The sequence below is a fragment of the Leuciscus leuciscus genome, assembly GCF_965113295.1.
Source record: "Leuciscus leuciscus genome assembly, contig: HAP1_SCAFFOLD_294, whole genome shotgun sequence".
Taxonomy (NCBI): domain Eukaryota; kingdom Metazoa; phylum Chordata; class Actinopteri; order Cypriniformes; family Leuciscidae; genus Leuciscus; species Leuciscus leuciscus.
Genome location: NW_028118433.1, coordinates 51,040 through 69,024, shown reverse-complemented (window position 1 = coordinate 69,024; position 17,985 = coordinate 51,040). Strand labels below are relative to the sequence as shown.

At 44.6% G+C, this 17,985-nt stretch overlaps 1 protein-coding gene across 1 annotated transcript; it reads right to left on the bottom strand.

The window, feature by feature from the left end:
* Positions 1-3,090: 3,090 nt before the first annotated feature.
* Positions 3,091-17,521, bottom strand: LOC309491498 (dynein regulatory complex subunit 3-like). The gene is made up of 11 exons (XM_082190555.1): positions 17,462-17,521; positions 9,112-9,294; positions 7,626-7,742; positions 7,377-7,543; positions 7,059-7,205; positions 5,637-5,759; positions 5,438-5,534; positions 5,262-5,395; positions 4,985-5,116; positions 4,730-4,835; positions 3,091-4,480 (listed from the first exon to the last, which is right to left on the bottom strand). Exons 2-11 carry the CDS (start codon positions 9,260-9,262, stop codon positions 4,446-4,448), a joined length of 1,209 nt encoding a protein of 402 aa, XP_082046681.1. The 5' UTR covers positions 9,263-9,294; positions 17,462-17,521; the 3' UTR covers positions 3,091-4,445.
* Positions 17,522-17,985: the final 464 nt, after the last annotated feature.

The window sequence follows — 17,985 nt, the reverse complement described above, 5'->3', positions numbered from 1 at the left end:
AAGGCCCAGCAGAAAGACCATCTCGCTGTAATGAATAATATTGGAGTCAGACAACATGTGTCAGGATCTACTCATTGTTGTAATCATACCCTAGATCTAATATTATCACACGGAATCAATGTAGATGCCGTTGAAATTCTGCAGCAGAGCGATGACATCTCAGATCATTATCTGGTCTCGTGTAAACTTAATTTAGCCAAGGCTGCAAAGCCTACTCCATGTTACAAATATGTTAGACCTATCACTTCTGCCACTAAAGATTACTTTATTAATAATCTTCCTGATTAATTTCATCATCTCAGCATCCCAGATAGCTTAGAAGAACTCGATATTGCGACAGAAACTTTTAACTCTCTATTTTCCGGCACTTTAGACACAGTTGCTCCGTTGCGCTTAAAGAAGATTAAAGAAAATAGTCCAACAGCGTGGTACAACGAGCACACTCAGGCCCTTAAGAGAGCAGCCAGAAAAATGGAGCGCAACTGGAAGAAAACAAAACTCGAGGTATTTCGCATTTCATGGAAAGAGAGCTCGATTGCATACAGAGAGGCCTTAAAGGTCCCATGACATGGATTATTTTATTATTTTATAATGTTTCCTGGGGTGCCCTTATAATGTTAGTATGTTTTTAAGATGAAAATTTTTTATAATTTAGAAAAAAAAGGGCATTTTTCCTAGCCTGATTTTAGCCTCTGATTTGAACACTGTTTGAAGGGGCGTGTCTGCTGTGAGACTTCAGTGTAAACGCCCACTGCTGTGATTGGCTGACATGCTTGCATATGAAATAGCTAGCATTATGTGGAACTCTCTCGAATACTTTTACTATTACAGCTATCGAGATTAACGAATCGTGAGAAGTTTTTTAAGTATTTAGATCTATTCCCATCACATAAAAGGTTGCAGTGATGAGCATTGAGCAGATGACAGTCTGTTGATCCCGTGAATGGTGATCTTATCATTGCAACGCAGTTTCTGCACTCTCACTAATGATTTCACCAATGCAAACATGAGGTAAGTACAGTAAGAGCTTTGTTGTGCCGCATAACAGCGTCATTGATTTCATAACGAGTTTTGGCAAGTGGCCAGATAAACTCGCGCTGTGTGATTGACAGCTTGGGCGATTGGAAAGGGATTGTTCTTTGATTGCTTTCTGTATTTTAATCACAGTTTAAATAAGATTATTTTCATCCTACCATGAGAGACGATGTGAAGTTGATATTTTAGTCACTGGCTTGATTTACTGATAAACAGTATTGAACGATTTTGAGAGAAAGATTATCTGTCTGAACTTGAACAATTACACATCAGAAATTCACATAACCCACTGGTTCTTCAGAGGCTTGGATGAAGGAACTAAAAAAATACTTTTGTGTTCATTTGTACATCCAAACACTGAGCAACTGCTTTGCTTCGCTCGTTTGCAAGCCATGATGTCTCTCGAGGAAAAAACAATATCGCGCTCGCGCAGCTCATTTTCTCATGGGTGGGCCAAATTTTCTTTGCGGGCAAAGAAGAGAAAGGGGAGGTGACCTTTCCCCTTATGACGACATAAAGGGAAGATTCTAGATTCGCCCGTCTGAGCTTTCATTTTCTCAAAAATACCCAGGGCTTGGTTTACACCTATCAAAATGTCTAGCCATTGGGGGACCATAGGCAGGCTAGGGAAACTCTTTTTAAGGTTAAAAAACCTCATAAAGTGAAATTTTCATGTCATGGGACCTTTAAAAGCTGCTAGATCTGCTTATTTTTCAACCCTATTAGAAGAAAATAAACAAAACCCTAGGTATTTATTTGAAACAGTGGCTAAATTAGCAAAAAATAAAGCTTCAAGCCCAGAAGTTTCCAAGCAGCACAGCAGTAATGACTTTATGAACTATTTCACTTACAAGATTGATAATATCAGGAAAAAAATGATAACTATGCAACCGTTTGATTAAACCGCTTGTTAAAAAAACGCAACTTGATCGTACAGAATTAGTCAATTACAGGCTGATCTCGAATCTACCTTTTCTGTCAAAGATACTAGAAAAGGCAGTATCCTCACAACTATGTTCCTTTTTAGAAAGAAATTATATCTGTGAGGATTTTCAGTCAGGATTTAGACCGTACCATAGTACTGAGACTGCTCTCATTAGAGTTACAAATGATTTGCTCTTATCATCCGATCGTGGTTGTATCTCTCTATTAGTGTTACTCGACATTCTTTTAAATAGACTCGAAAATTATGTTGGCATTAGTGGAATTGCATTAGCATGGTTTAAATCATACTTATCTGACCATTATCAGTTTGTAGCAGTAAATGAAGAGATGTCTCATCGATCACAAGTTCTCCCCAGGGTAGCATGTACAGAGTGAAAAGCAACAATCCTAGTACTGAGCCTTGTTGTACGCCATGTACCACAAGGCTCAGTACTAGGATTGTTGCTTTTCACTCTGTACATGCTACCCCAACGCATTCTCATCCTAGGGCGTCATATACTGACGCTTTTGACATTTCGTCTACATCCAACGCACATGGCACCCTTTAGCGTCAATATGACACGCACAGAGCTTTGTTCGGTTATGGGTAGGTTTAGGTCTGGGGTAGGGTTAGGGTTAGACCGCTAGGAGGCGCCTTCTGGCCCATATCTATCTGCGTCTCTTATTGACGCTAAAGGGTGCCATATGCGTTGGATGTAGACGAAATGTCAAAAGCGTCAGTATATGACGCCTTGGGATGAGATCGGGCTGGCTACCCTGGGGAGATATCATTAGGAAGCATGGAATTAGTTTTCACTGTTATACTGATGATACTCAGCTCTATATTTCTTCACGCCCTGACGAAACTTACAAATTCACAAAATTAACTGAATGTATAGGTCAGTGGTTCTCAACTCCAGTCCTCGGGACCCACTGCTCTGCACATTTTGTATGTCTCCCTTATTTAACACACCTGAACCAGACCATCAGCTCGTCAGGAGAGACTCCATGAACTGATTTGAGTGTGTCAGATAAGAGAGACATACAAAATGTGCAGAGCAGCGGGTCCCGAGGACTGGAGTTGAGAACCACTGGTATAGGTGATATAAAAAATTGGATGACTAGTAATTTCCTACTACTTAATTCTGAAAAAACAAAGATTCTAATTATTGGACAAAAAACGTCCTCACGTAATAATCTAGAATAATGGCTTGATGGCTGCTCTGTCAAGTCTTCGTCGTCGGTTAGAAACCTGGGTGTGCTCTTTGATACCAATCTTTCATTTGAAAGTCACGTGTCAAGTATCTGTAAAACCACATTTTTCCATCTTAAAAATATATCTAAATTACGTCATATGCTCTCATTGACAAATGCAGAACAATTAGTCCATGCGTTCATGACATCAAGGCTAGATTATTGTAATGCTATTATGGGTGGTTGCCCTGCACGCTTAATAAACAAATTACAGCTGGTCCAAAACGCAGCAGCTCGAGTTCTTACCAGAACCAGGAAGTATGACCATATTAGCCCTGTTCTGTCAACACTGCAATGGCTCCCTATTGAACATCGTACACATTTTTAAATATTGCTGATTACTTACAAAGCACTAAATGATTTAGCTCCGCAGTACTTGAGCGAGCTCTTAACGCATTATAGTCCTTCATGTCTATTGCGATCTCAAAATTCCGACCAGTTGATAATACCTAGAATATCAAAATCAACTGCTGGCGGTAGATCCTTTTCCTATTTAGCACCAAAACTTTGGAACAGTCTTCCTAACATTGTCCGGGAAGCAGACACACTCTGTCAGTTCAAAGCTAGACTAAAAACACATCTCTTTGACCTAGCATACACCTAACACATTATAGACTTTTATAATTCAATGTTAGGCTGCATAGATTAGGTCAGCCGGAACCGGGAACACTTCCCATAAATCCTGATGTACTCGTTACATCATAAGAAGAATGGCGTCTATGCTAATATTAGTCTCTGTTTATCCCGAGGTTTACCGTAGTCCGCCGGATCCAGGCTGTATCCAGATCTGATGAAGGACCTGCACCTGGACGCGACGATAGCGCAGTCCTGAAATGTCAACTAGGCTCTTCCCTGTGAAGGCCTCCCTCCCCTCCCTTTACCTCTCTACAGATAAAGCGTTGTCGGGATAATTCCGGTTCGCGTGGCTACGTGGAAGCCATAAAAATTCTGTATTATTAATTTTAAGGCCAGACAAGTAGTATGTTGAGGGTTGATTTGTAGGGAAGGACTACACATATATTCAAATGCACATACCTACAGACTGAACTCGTAATACGCATGTGCACGTCATCGGCGTTCTCACTGGTTCGCGTTTTTGAAGTTTGCGCAGAAAGAACTTATGAGTTTTCTGTTAAAACGGTGTCGTGTTAGCGGCCCCTAAGTTAATAACTAATGATCGTTGCGACGGAAGTGAATCAATCACTACCATCCGCCATCTCTGCTGATCACCATCATTGTCCGTTCTCCGCTCTGGTTTCTTCTCTACCTGCAAAGACAATCATATTACTCATTCAGCTAAGTTCATTTATCATCTCACGCTTTATATGTAGAAGCAAAAATATGAATTATGAACAGATAATTAGGACAAATGTTAGCTATCCCTCACTTGTGAAAAAGATGTTTAAATGTATTGAATGTGCACTTGTATGTTTAATTCGAATCTCATATATATATATATATATAAAAAGAAAAGAAAAGAAAAGCATATTTTAAAATACGTAGAGGCAGCGCTTACTAAAGGCGGTGTCCTCAGATGATGCCATGTCCTCCTTTACAAAACGAATGTAGTTTTGGATCTCTGAGATGCGCTTGCGATTCCTCTTCACCTCATCATTGTGTATCTATTAACACAAACAAAAAGGATTTATATTTTATTTAATAACAAAAGGTCGTTCTGATCCTGGACATCTGCATGGTAGGCTACAACGTGATATAATATAATTTAATAATATTGTTAAGGAGTTCACAGGAGGTGTGTTCATATAAGTACCGATTTCAGCAGAGCACTCATCCAGCGTTTGACCCGTGCCAGTAGCTCATCCTCCCTGTCATCAATCTTCTGCAGGTGGGTGTCGTGAGAAGCACTGACTGCATTGGTCACTGTGTCTTTATCTACCAAGAGCTACAGGGCAGCATAGGAAATGAGGACGAAGGATCAGTCAATACTAAAACTAAGTGTCTGGCATATAGTTACGATGGCTTTTGACTTCTTAATTATTCATAATTATACACAAATTAAGTGATCATGAAGACAGTTTTCCACTGACCGTTGCCAGATCATCTGGTATTTCCTCCTCTAGCTCGCTTTTGACCACCTTCTCCAGTGTTGCCAAGGCAATCACAAGCTGTTGTTCATGGTACCGGTTCTCCAGGTCTCGACAGGTGTCAGAGTTAAAAAAGTCTTACCCTTAAAAGAAACCCCTTTTTTTTTTTTTTTTTTTGCTTTGTTGGACAAAGGATACTTTGATCTCTGCATCAGGATCCTCAGCAAACATGCTGTCGAAAAGTTGAGGTCCATTTAAGAACTCCACGAATGCGTCCTGTGAAAGAAGGAAGCAATATTTATTCACTACTGTCAAGAAGAGTATAAAGTTTGTATGTCCAGTAGAAAGAAGATTTTAATACAGTGCAGCATTTTAAACACTGTAGTGTAAATCTGACTTATTGAACCTTGAGCATTTAAGATCAGTGTTCTTGTACTTGAATGAGATGGATGGCATGGTGATGTTGGTTACCTTGTGTAGTTGAAGCTCCTTGTCTGTGATCTACATATAAAGTGATACAAGAAGCAAAAAATATGAATTATGAACAGAACATTAGGACAAATGTTAGCAATCCCTCACTTGTGAAAAAGAAGCATGTTTAAATGTATTGAATGTGCACTTGTATGTGTAATTCGAATCTCATATATTTTACAAAACTCTACTTGCAGATAATATAACATGAATGCACTTAATGAGAGTTCACTTTCATGAATGTTTCTTAAGTAAACTTTTAAAAAGTGCACTTTGCAATAATGTAAAATGAAAACTTTGAAGTTCATTTTAAAACATTTTATTGGTCATGCTTTAAATAAGTACGCTTATTTTGATGTATTGACTAACGTTTTAAAGCTCAAGTAAAGTACTTGATTATAATTTAAACTGTAGTGTGTTATTCAATATTATAGTTAATATATTTTAAATGTACTAAATTGCAACTTCATCATTAAGTTTGTAATTACAAATATATTTAAATGCGTTTTTCAATAGAAATTACATTAAAGTATATTTTAATTTACACTCTTAAAAATAAAGGTTCTTTATTGGCATCGATGGTTCCATGAAGAAACTTTAACATCCACGCAACCTTTCCATTCCACAAAAGGTTCATTATAGTAGAAAAAGGTTCTTTAGATTTTAAAATGTTCTTTATACTATAAGAAAAAATAATGGTTATTTTTAAGAGCTGATCACTTACAGGTTCTCGCTGCAAAAAACAAAAACTTTATTTTAATGAGTGTTAATGCTCGGCAGTTTATTCTGCAGTAAACCTGAACCCTATTTAAAAGAAAATAGAAGTAATTATGAAATTGCATAAAGATCTATGCCTGGTTTCACAGACAGGGTTTAGATTAAGCCAGGATTAGGCCTTAGACGTTCCTTATAAAACAAAATAAAAAAACATTACTGGTGTGCATCTTGAGACAAAACAATGGCACTGACATATTTTAAGATATATCAGTGCAAGTTGCTTTCAGTTAAAAAAGCTCAAACATGCATTTTAGTCTGGGACTAGCTTAAACCTTGTCTGTGAAATTGGGCAATAAATCAGAAAAGTTCAGCTAATTTCATTTATCATAGATTTACATTTTAAATTTAAATTGCAATTAAGTGTCAGAAAACATTACATTCAGTTTGCACTTAAATATTTTATTCTAAAGTATAATATTTCCATAATAGGTCCTCTTTTTAAAAGTGTGCTAGTGCACGTCTCTTTCACAAGTGGTCAGCTGAAAAACCAAGCAACTGCAATTATATGCAGCCGCGGATGTATGAGAAATGACTTATTAATGTCTCACTAACCGTTGGTTGTTCCAGCAGTCTGTAGTCCAGATAGACCAGGTCTGGGAGATATGCCGCCACAAATTTCTTAAAGTCCTCCTCGTCACAGATGGGATTTCCCGCAAGGTTGAGAGTGTGCAGATTCTTAAACTGTCTGAGGTACAGCACCTGCAGGGTCAGATATGATTTCCTTCAGCTTTATGTTTGAGTGACACTCATGAATTGGAATATTGGAAATTAATTAGTGGATGGCTGCATATTTTGGAGTCAGACTCATTTTCATCCTTCTGGGATTCCACATTTTCTAAAAATGTATCATCTAAAATATAGTTGGCTTACATTATCCACTTGAGCAATGCTATTGTTTCCAATAGAGAGGATGTTCAGGTTCTGCAGCGCATCCAGATTTTCAATGACAGAAATCCGGTTGTTGAACAAACTCAAGTCCTCAAGTTTCACAAGAGAGTCCAGTCCTTCAATCACTTCAATATTATTGAATGACAAATCTAAGGAATATAAGAATTCTGGGTTAGTATTTGGAGATACTCCGGATATGTTTTTGATATCAGTCGGACAGTCTGTACTCACCCAGCCAGATCAGATTAGTAAGGTTTTCTAACCCTTCAATCCTCTCAATAACATTATTATTCAGCTGAAGAGTTGTTAGAGAGGGGAAATGCCACGGGTGGGGAATCTTTAGGATGTCTACAAAAAACATAAATATTATATTAATTATATTTTTCAATAAATAAATAAATATATGCTATTTTTTATACAATGAACTGTTATTGAAATTAGGCCTATACCAATCATGATAATGAAAATGAATGAAATCAAATAAAAATCCTGTCATTAATTACTCACCTTCATGTCGTTCCAAACCGTTCATGTTCGAAACACAAATGAAGACCTTTTTGATGAAATCTGAGAGATTTCTGTCCCTACTTTGACAGCTACGCAACTATCACTTTAATGTTTCAAAAAGTTCACAGAGCAAGAGAATGAACCTCATTGGTTCTATCAGAAGCTCAAACATGCTGCGTAACACGAGAATGAACCTCGCTTGAGCGAACAAGCTTGAGCTTCAGTTTACCACAACTGATGTGCGAGTTAATAAATGTTTATATGTGAATGAAAGCCTAAATTAAATTTGTTCATCATATAATGCGATCGTGTCTTTTCAGAAAATGTATTGGACTAAACCGCTCAATTCATATGGATTAGTTTTACAATCTCTTTATGAACTTTTTAAAGTGTCAAAGTGGTAGGCCTAGTTGCGTAGACGTTCAATAGACCCTTTTACTGTTTGTACACAATGATGACGTATGCGCGCGGATATTGGCAACGGAAGTATGGCGAGAATCAGCAGCGTGTCAAGCTACGCGAGCGGATTAAACAACAGACGCGAGCATTTTTTATTATGTCCTCGCTCCAATCAACACGTTTAATCGCCTGCAGCCACTCTTCTGAAACGGCCGTGATCCTGTCGGAATAATATAAAACTTAAGCCCCTTGGTGGAATATCGATTAGTGCAACCGTAAACGCAACAACCAGACATTTTGATGCTGGGAAACCGTTTTGATAAACTTTCGGAGTTGCTAACACGTTAGAGCCAGTGGAGAAAAACACCACTTCCGTTGCCAAAATGCGCGCGCAACTATTTGATCACGTGTAAAAGGGTCTATGGAGGGACAGAAATCGCTCAGATTTCATCAAAAAGATCTTCATTTGTGTTTCGAACGTGAACAAAACTCTTATGGGTTTGAAACGACATGAGGGTGAGTAAATGATGACAGAATTTTTTTTTTTTTGTGAACTGTACCTTTAACACTGATTAAAAAACATTATATGTGTGAGAGTGGGGATGTATTTTACTTGTCATGAAAATAATGTCTAAATAAATAAAGTGGGTTTCACTTTTTCAATAATTCAAAATATATTCTTATTTTTCTCTTGATTTTGGGGGTGAAATATGTCCCAGGAAAGTTTTCATGAGATTCACCCAGAATAAAATAAAAAATCAATCAAAAATGTTTAATTTTACATTAAAATGAATTTAATTACGGTTCTTACTTCTGAAGTCCATCCGCAGATGATACACCCCCTCTGGGTGGGCTAAGGCTATTTGTCCAGCTGGTCCTTGAGGTCCCTGTTCAACAACTGCTTGTTGTAGCATCTCCTCATCCATTAACGTTACTTTGGGTTTATCCTGTTCTCTGCTCATTTTCCAACGCTTCTGATTTTATTTTATTATACCTTTATTTAACCAGGGAAGAAAATCACATTGAGATAAGATATTTCATTTACAAGTGAGCCCTGGCCAAGGTAGCAGCACACAGTAAACATAATAAAAACAAAGTAAAATTAAGTACATAAAACGTCTCGGTTACATATGGTAACCCTCGTTCCCTGAGGGAGGGAACGGAGACGTACGTCGTGGTGAACGACGAATAGGAATCTCGCTAGAGAGGCCAATCTACTTCGAGTGAAACTAAAACAAGCCAATACACATTGGCGTGCAATCATTTGCATCAGCTGCACAGCCTCGCAGCGCGGGTATTTAACGAGCAGCTGGTGTGATTGCACTTCAGTTTTTTGCTGAGGAGCCAAGCCTGAAAAGCTGGTCGCCCCGGCGGGTAGCAGCAGATGTGGCGACGGGACGTACGTCTCCGTTCCCTCCCTCAGGGAACGAGGGTTACCATATGTAACCGAGACGTTCCCTATCGTCCGGTCACTACGACGTACGTCGTGGTGAACGACGAATAGGAATCCCTAGCAAAGCGCCACAGCTGCTGCACCCCATCCAGCGCCCCGTGTAAGCCTCCTCACCTTCTTGCCTGGAAGGACGATAGGAGAGGGCTTACACCGAGAGTATCCGTCACTGTTGTTCCGTTATAACCCATACAGTGAGATTATTGGATAACACTGGGAAAGCGTGCCCGATCTGAGGGAGGGGAACGCTGCGGGAGCCACATTCTTAAGAAGAGTTATGTGGGAATAGACATATGGACTAACCCGAGGGTTGTACTGCATATGAATAATGGGTGACTTAGCCCAAGGGAAAGACACGGGCTTCCGTTTAGGAGCAGCCGTGGAGAATATACACATATGGGATCCCCGTAGGGTCACACATATGGGACCCAGCCTAGACCCGGATCTCAAGGATTCAGCGGATAAAGGCCTGGCACTGGACGCTCCGCCATGTCCGTGCCGAGGGTGTTGGAGGACTCAACAGGTTCGACTCTGGAGCAATAAGGATGCACAGTAGGATGCAGCAAGCCGACATAGCCGGTACTCACAGTGCTTCTACCCGTTTAGGGTGAGAACACGGGAGGACACAGGCTCTACACGTAGGCTATAGAATCTAGCGAACGTGTTAGGTGTCGCCCAGCCCGCAGCTCTACAGATATCTGTTAGCGAGGAGCCACGTGCCAGCGCCCAGGAGGATGCAACGCCTCTCGTGGAGTGTGCATGCAACCTGAGCGGGCAGGGCACGCCTTGAGCTTGGTAAGCCAAGGCGATGGCATCCACTATCCAGTGGGCCATCCTCTGCTTGGAGACAGCCTTTCCCTTCTGCTGGCCTCCGTAACAGACAAAGAGCTGGTCTGAGGTCCTGATGCTTTGAGTTCTGTCCACGTACATACGCAGAGCGCGAACGGGACAGAGCAAAGCCAGGGCTGGGTCTGCCTCCTCCAGGGGCAGCGCTTGCAGGTTCACTACCTGATCTCTAAAGGGAGTGGTAGGAACCTTGGGCACATAGCCAGGCCGGGGTCTCAGTACAACATGGTTGTCACCCGGCCCGAACTCTAGGCACGATTCGTCGACCGAAAATGCTTGCAGGTCCCCTACCCTCTTGATCGAAGCCAGTGCAATCAGCAGCAAAGTCTTCAAGGAGAGAAGCTTTAAGTCTGCTGACTGCAAAGGCTCAAAGGGAGCATCCTGAAGTGCTCGGAGCACCAGGGAAAGGTCCCAAGAGGGTATGGAGGGGGGACGAGGAGGATTTAATCGTCTCGCCCCCCTAAGGAACCTGACGACCAGGTCGTGCTTCCCAACTGTTTTGCCATCTATGTGGTCATGATATGCTGAAATAGCAGCAGCATGTACTTTAAGGGTGGAGGGAGACAGCCTTCGCTCCAACCCTTGCTGCAAGAAGGAAAGCACTGACCCTATCGAACATCTTCGGGGGTCCTCTCTACGGGAGGAACACCACTCGACGAACAGGTTCCACTTCAAGGCGTACGCACGTCTCGTAGACGGCGCTCGCGCAGAAGTGATGGTGTTAAGTACCTCTGGGGGTAAGTCACCTAGAACCTCCGCGTCCCGTCCAGGGACCAGACATGGAGTTTCCAGAGGTCCGGACGCGGGTGCCATAGGGTGCCCCGTCTCTGAGTCAGAAGATCCTTCCTCAGAGGAATGGGCCAGGGAGGGACTGTCACGAGGAGCATGAGTTCTGGGAACCAAGTCCGGGTGGGCCAATAGGGAGCCACCAGAAGGACCTGCTCCTCGTCCTCCCTGACTTTGCACAGGGTCTGTGCAAGTAGGCTCACTGGGGGAAATGCATATTTGCAGAGGCCCCGGGGCCAGCTGTGAGCCAGTGCGTCCGTGCCGAGTGTTCCCTCGGTCAGGGAGTAAAACAGCTGGCAGTGGGAGGTCTCTGAGGAGGCAAACAGGTCTACCTGAGCCTCCCCGAACTCTCTCCAGATCAGCTGAACCACCTGGGGGTGGAGTCGCCATTCTCCCGGGAGCACAGCTCGTGATAGCTCGTCGGCCACACGGTTGAGCACACCGGGGACATACATGGCTCGAAGCGACCTCAGACGCTTCTGACTCCAAAGGAGGAGATGGCGGGCGAGTTGCGACATGCGACGGGAGCGTAGACCACCTTGACGGTTGATGTACGCAACGGTCGCAGTGTTGTCCGTACGGACCAGCACGTCTCTGCCCTGTAGCGGCCTTTTTAGGCGGCTCAGAGCGAGACGAACTGCTAGCAACTCGAGGCAGTTGATGTGCCAGTGCAGTTGGGGGCCCGTCCACACCCCTGACACTGCATGCCCGTTGTACGTGGCACCCCAGCCGGTGGCAGAGGCATCTGTGAATACCACAGCATGCCTGGACACCTGTTCCAAGGGGACTCCTGCCCGAAGGAACGAGGGGTCTGACCAAGGGCTGAAGGTCTGGCGGCACGCCGGTGTGATTGCCACCCGGTGAGTGCCGTGATGCCACGCCCATCTCGGGACTCGGCCGTGAAGCCAGTGCTGAAGCGGTCTCATATGGAGCAGCCCGAGCGGAGTTACCGCTGCTGCCGCTGCCATATGCCCCAGGAGCCTCTGAAAACATTTCAGTGGGACCGCCGTCCTGCCTTTGAACGAGTTCAAGCAGTTCAGCACCGACTGAGCGCGTTGCTCTGTGAGGCGCGCTGTCTGTGCGACCGAATCCAACTCCATACCGAGATAAGAGATCCTCTGCACGGGGGCGAGTTTGCTCTTCTCCCAGTTGACCTGAAGGCCCAGCTGGCTGAGGTGCCTGAGCACGAGGTCCCTGTGTTCGCATAACTGTTCTCGAGAGTGTGCCAGTATGAGCCAATCGTCGAGATAGTTGAGAATGCGAACGCCCTGTTCTCTCATGGGAACAAGGGCCCCCTCCGTGACTTTCGTGAAGACACGGGGGGACAGGGCCAGCCCGAAGGGCAGGACCTTGTACTGATATGCTCGACCCTCGAATGCAAAGCGCAGAAACGGCCTGTGTCGAGGAAGAATCGAGACATGAAAGTACGCGTCCTTCAGGTCGATCGCTGCGAACCAATCTTGGGGACGGATGCATTCGAAAATGCGTTTCTGCGTAAGCATTTTGAACGGTAGCTTGTGAAGGCTCCGATTCAAAACTCGCAGGTCCAAGATCGGTCGTAACCCACCTCCTTTCTTGGGTACAATGAAGTAGGGACTGTAGTGCCCTGACCTCATATCGGCTGGAGGGACCGGCTCTATCGCATCCTTTGCCAGTAGGACTGCGATCTCCGCACGCAAGACATGGGCATCGGCTGCTCTCACTGTAGTGGAGTGGATGGCCCGAAACTTGGGGGGACGCCGGGCGAACTGAATCGCATAGCCGAGCCTGATGGTCCGAATGAGCCAGCGAGACGGACTGGGGAGCGCTAACCAGGCTCGCAGAGACCGTACAAGCGGGACCAAAGGGACCGTAGGCGTACCCGGAGTGGGGCAGCGAGGTGGAACACAGGGGCTCGACTCGGGAGGCTCTCTCTGGGAGGCAGCCCGTAGCGGAGTCTGAGTGTGCTGTGCAACACTTACCTGATTCCACGAGGCCGGAGGTGCAGGAGGCGGCTTGGTTGCGTCCTCGAACTGCACACTGCTGCCTGCTGGCGATAGAAGAGGCGGATGAGAGTGGTGAGGATTCTCTCCCCCCACTGCTCTCCGGGCCCTCTTCGGACCCAGAGATGTAAGAAACTGCTCTTTTATTGAAAATTTGGGTACCGCTGGTTTTGAGGCCAGCGGCGGAACAAAAACAAAAGGAAAACAAGGATTTTCCACCCGGCCCTCTTCCGGGGGATGGAGCGATGCGGTCATCGTCTCCTGGAGAGCAGTCCCTGCCATCTCTGGGTCGCCCGTCCTAGGGCCGCTTGCTCCTGGCTTTGCCGCCCTTCTTAGCGGGGTCCTGGACGGGCGGGGCGGCCCGCCTGCGACTGGCTCCACGGCGCCGTTTAGATGGAGGCTGCTGCGGCGGCGCGGGAGCAGGGGCAGACGCAGGAGGCCGCCCTCGGCGACGAGCAGACTGAGGGGCCGCAGGCGGTGGGGTGGGAGCAGCAGCTGGCCGTCGCGGCAGGATGTGTCTGATGGCCTCAGTCTGCTTTTGTACAGCCGAGAACTGCTGGGCGAAGTTCTCGACCGCGTCGCCGAAGAGGCCGGTCTGGGACACGGGGGAGTTAAGGAACCGGAGCTTGTCGGTCTCCCTCATGTCGGCCAGACACAGCCAGAGATGGCGTTCCTGGACCACCATGGTGGACATCGCACGACCCACCGACCGCGCGGTCACCTTCGTCGCACGAAGCGCGAGGTCCGTCGCGATACGAAGTTCCTGAAGAACTTGGGGATCGTGACCACCCTCGTGCAGGTCCTTCAGTGCCTTGGCCTGATGGACCTGCAGCAACGCCATAGCGTGCATGGCAGAGGCGGCTTCCCCACAGGCCTTGTAAGCCTTGCCGGTTAAATCCGACGAGTACTTACAGGCCCGGGAAGGAAGACACGGTTCTCCACGCCAAGTGGAGTTAGGGCACAGTTGCATCGCAACGGCCCGTTCCACTGGCGGGATACGCGTGTATCCCTTAGCCGCCCCGCCATCAAGGGTGGTGAGGGAGGAGGAACCACTGGGACGGTTTCTGGCAGTGAAAGGTGCCGTCCATGTCCCCGTAAGCTCCTCATGCACTTCCGGGAAGAAAGGCACTGGGGTGGGTTGCTGAGAACCAGCACGCGCCACCCCGAGATACCAATCGTCCAACCTCGAGGGTTCGGGACACGGTGGAGGATTCCACACGAGCCCGACCCCTTTGGCGGCCCGGGAAAGCATGGCCATCATCTCCGGGTCCGTCTCAGGCACCGCTGGCACACCCGAAGGAGGCAGCGGTGCCGAGTCGTCGTCCGCAGAGAGGTCTGACCCACCCTCCGATGCAGCGATCGACATCTGGTCTTCAGGGGGAGCCCCAAAGGAGACAACCGGTACACACCGCGAGGATGGTCCAGCTTTCTCCAATGGGGGCTCCACTGGCTGCGGAGCGTGAGAGGGGTGAGGGTTCCTAGGGGGTTGGTTCCCCGAAGGAGACGCGCTCACCGTAATCCTCAGGTCACCCGTGTCACTGCCCGAAGCAACCCTCTGAGGAGGATTGGATCGAGGCAGAGGCACGGGGACTCCGCCCCTTTGCAGGAACGTGAGTCTCGACCGCAGCTCCGCGATGGTCATCTTCCCACAATGGGTACATGACTCATCCACCAACGCTGCCTCAGCGTGTTTAATGCCCAGACACACGAGGCAGCGTTGGTGACCATCCCGTGAACCCAGGTAACGACCGCATCCAGAAACACACAGATAGAAAGTCATCTTTAAAAAGACGCTCTCTATCTGTGTAAGCTCTTTTAGGGACTGCTCTCACTGGTGCTGAAACACGCAGGGGAACAGTCACTGCGAACACAGACAGGAATGTGCACCTGTCTGTGCGCTGTCTCTCTCTTACCAGCTGTTAGAACAGCCTTTGAGCGCTCTAATGGCGCACCTTACCAGCTGTTATAACAGCTTTTTTTGTTTGCTCAGTATGTAAAACAAAAAAAGACAGAGAAGGTAAAGAGAGAGAAAGAAGACTGCTCGCGCTGCCGTGCTGTAACGCCCGCACCGGGAAGGAGAGGTCCGAAAAGGCTTGTCTTGTCACTCTGTTTGTAGAACGCATCGAAGTGCTTGGCTCCGAAGCAAAAAGCTGAAGTGCAATCACACCAGCTGCTCGTTAAATACCCGCGCTGCGAGGCTGCGCAGCTGATGCAAATGATTGCACGCCAATGTGTATTGGCTTGTTTTAGTTTCACTCGAAGTAGATTGGCCTCTCTAGCGAGATTCCTATTCGTCGTTCACCACGACGTACGTCGTAGTGACCGGACGATAGGGAACAATAGGCACAACATGATGACTGGACCCGTTTATTACCTGCAGTAACGGTGATTAGCAGTGCAATATTATCTAATATCAGGGGCGTCACTAGGCCCTTTTTAGGGGGGCTTCAGCCCCCCTAAACTTCTGCCCAGCCCCCCTAAAAAATATTTGATTAATAAATTTTTGATCGCTTCAGTCCCCTTTAAAAAAACTCATATGAAACGGCGGCAAGCTGCGTCAAGTTTCGGCTCCTCCCCTTATCTGAGTCTGCTTGGATTTTCAGCGCATTTTTCAATCTGCAGTGGCGCCGAGCAGAGCGAACATCAGAGAGTACAAGGTGTGTCGTGAGTGCATTTATTGATAGATTGCTATGATATTACATCTGCATCGGTGCAGTTCTTTGTCATAAATGCATTGCAGTTTACATAATGTAATGTTACTGGAGCATTGGGAGCAACACAGGACGGTTCGGTTTCTCATCCAATACCAATACGTTTCGCTGCGTTCACCTTCAGCCCTTATCACAGTGTGATAGTTGTTTTTTATTCCTACAAAAATGAAGCGATTAACACCCATGAAAACATACTTTAGAAAACGATCATGATTTATTTTAATTTACTTTTTAAACTTTAAAACATATTATTTTGTATTTCGGCATTACATTATGCTGCCATGCACAGAAATGATTTAAAGACACACATCATTGTCTGAAAGCACTAGATGGCCCAGAGAGAGAAACATCATTATTATTTTGGAGTTTTTTTGTTTTGTATTAATAAATATAGTTTTGTATTAAGTAATAATGAATCAGGAGGAGTGTACATACATATATTAGAGTAAGAGTAGAGTAAAGGGATTTGTGATTTTCTTTTAAGTACTTGATTTATAGAAGTGGCAAATTGATAATTCATGTTGTTATTTTTAATAAATAGAAATAAATATAGAACAGATTAATCATATTGCCAATAGACAGTTACATTAATACATGTTTAGCTGGTTAGTTAAATGATTTGAAATTAAATAGATTTTCACGGGGTGACTTGATGAATAACCAACCGTATTGTTGATTACAAAGGCTAAAAAGCTTAGAAAATAAAATAATTTATATTTCATTGTAGATGGACTTAGTTACCTAGCTTTCCTGGTAGCTTTGTCTGAGAAAATGATTCATAAATCAACCTATCAGTTGACCCTATGTTTACTTTCGTTACTGACAGACAAAAATAAAAAGCCTATATCAGTCAACGTTCAGCTTTAGGAGGGAAAAAGACAGAGCAAGAGAAAAACAAAGAGAAAAAGAGTGTGATGCTGATGAGGTGAGAAAAAAAAACAGCTGCCCGCACATTGTTTTAAAGCTATTGTCATCCAATTTTTTTGGCCTTCAAAACATCTTAAAATGCACATATGTAGATCAGAGAAATCAAAATTTTCTCGGGGGAGCATGCCCCCGAACACCCCTAAATACCTCACATTCGGTACCTCAGTGATTATAAAACCGTGCCATATGCATGTTATTGGATGAATGAATGAAACTAGTTAATAATGAGCATTAGACCATAAACTATCTTTTTTTTTTTTTTTTTTTACATCATACCCTCATTGGGGGCTGAGCCCCCCTAAAATGAAAATCCTAGAATCGCCCCTAATATTAATATTATCTAGTGCAATTGCAATCTTATTTTGCAGACCTGTCACTATAAAAGCAGTCAAAACACTGTATCAGTCACCTATTTCAAATGTTATTACTAAAAGCTCGTTCATTTGACAACAGACTTACCTGGAAATATATCGCTGAAGTACTGGTATGATGGACGCAAACACTGTTGCTCAGCAACCATAGACTACCGCCATGACGTCATCAACTTCCGGAGTTTTCAGGAGCTTTGAGGCGCTCTAATGAAATTAAAATACATTTTAGTAATAATACTCAGCCATATAACGTTAGTGATATTCTTCGAGTATTTAATTTGTAAGATTCTTCATGAAATGGAAAATCGAAGGAAATTTGTTCAATTTTTAGTATTAATACTAAAATGCCTCCGCTATTTCTAAACTAAATTTCGAAAAGCAAACATGTCCATAAATTCATGTTTTTATAACGTAGTTTCCATACGTTTTTGCTCATTAAGAGTATTTTGTAAATTAACTCTGCCGTGTTAAGACTTTGCCCATGATTGACAGCTTCCTCGATCAATAAATTAAAGGTTCCGCTTGTTTAAACCAATCAGACAGCTCTCTGGGCGGGGCTTATGCGCGCTTAATGGGTCAGCCTCTCACTCTCACCATCGGAGGATTGTTGTT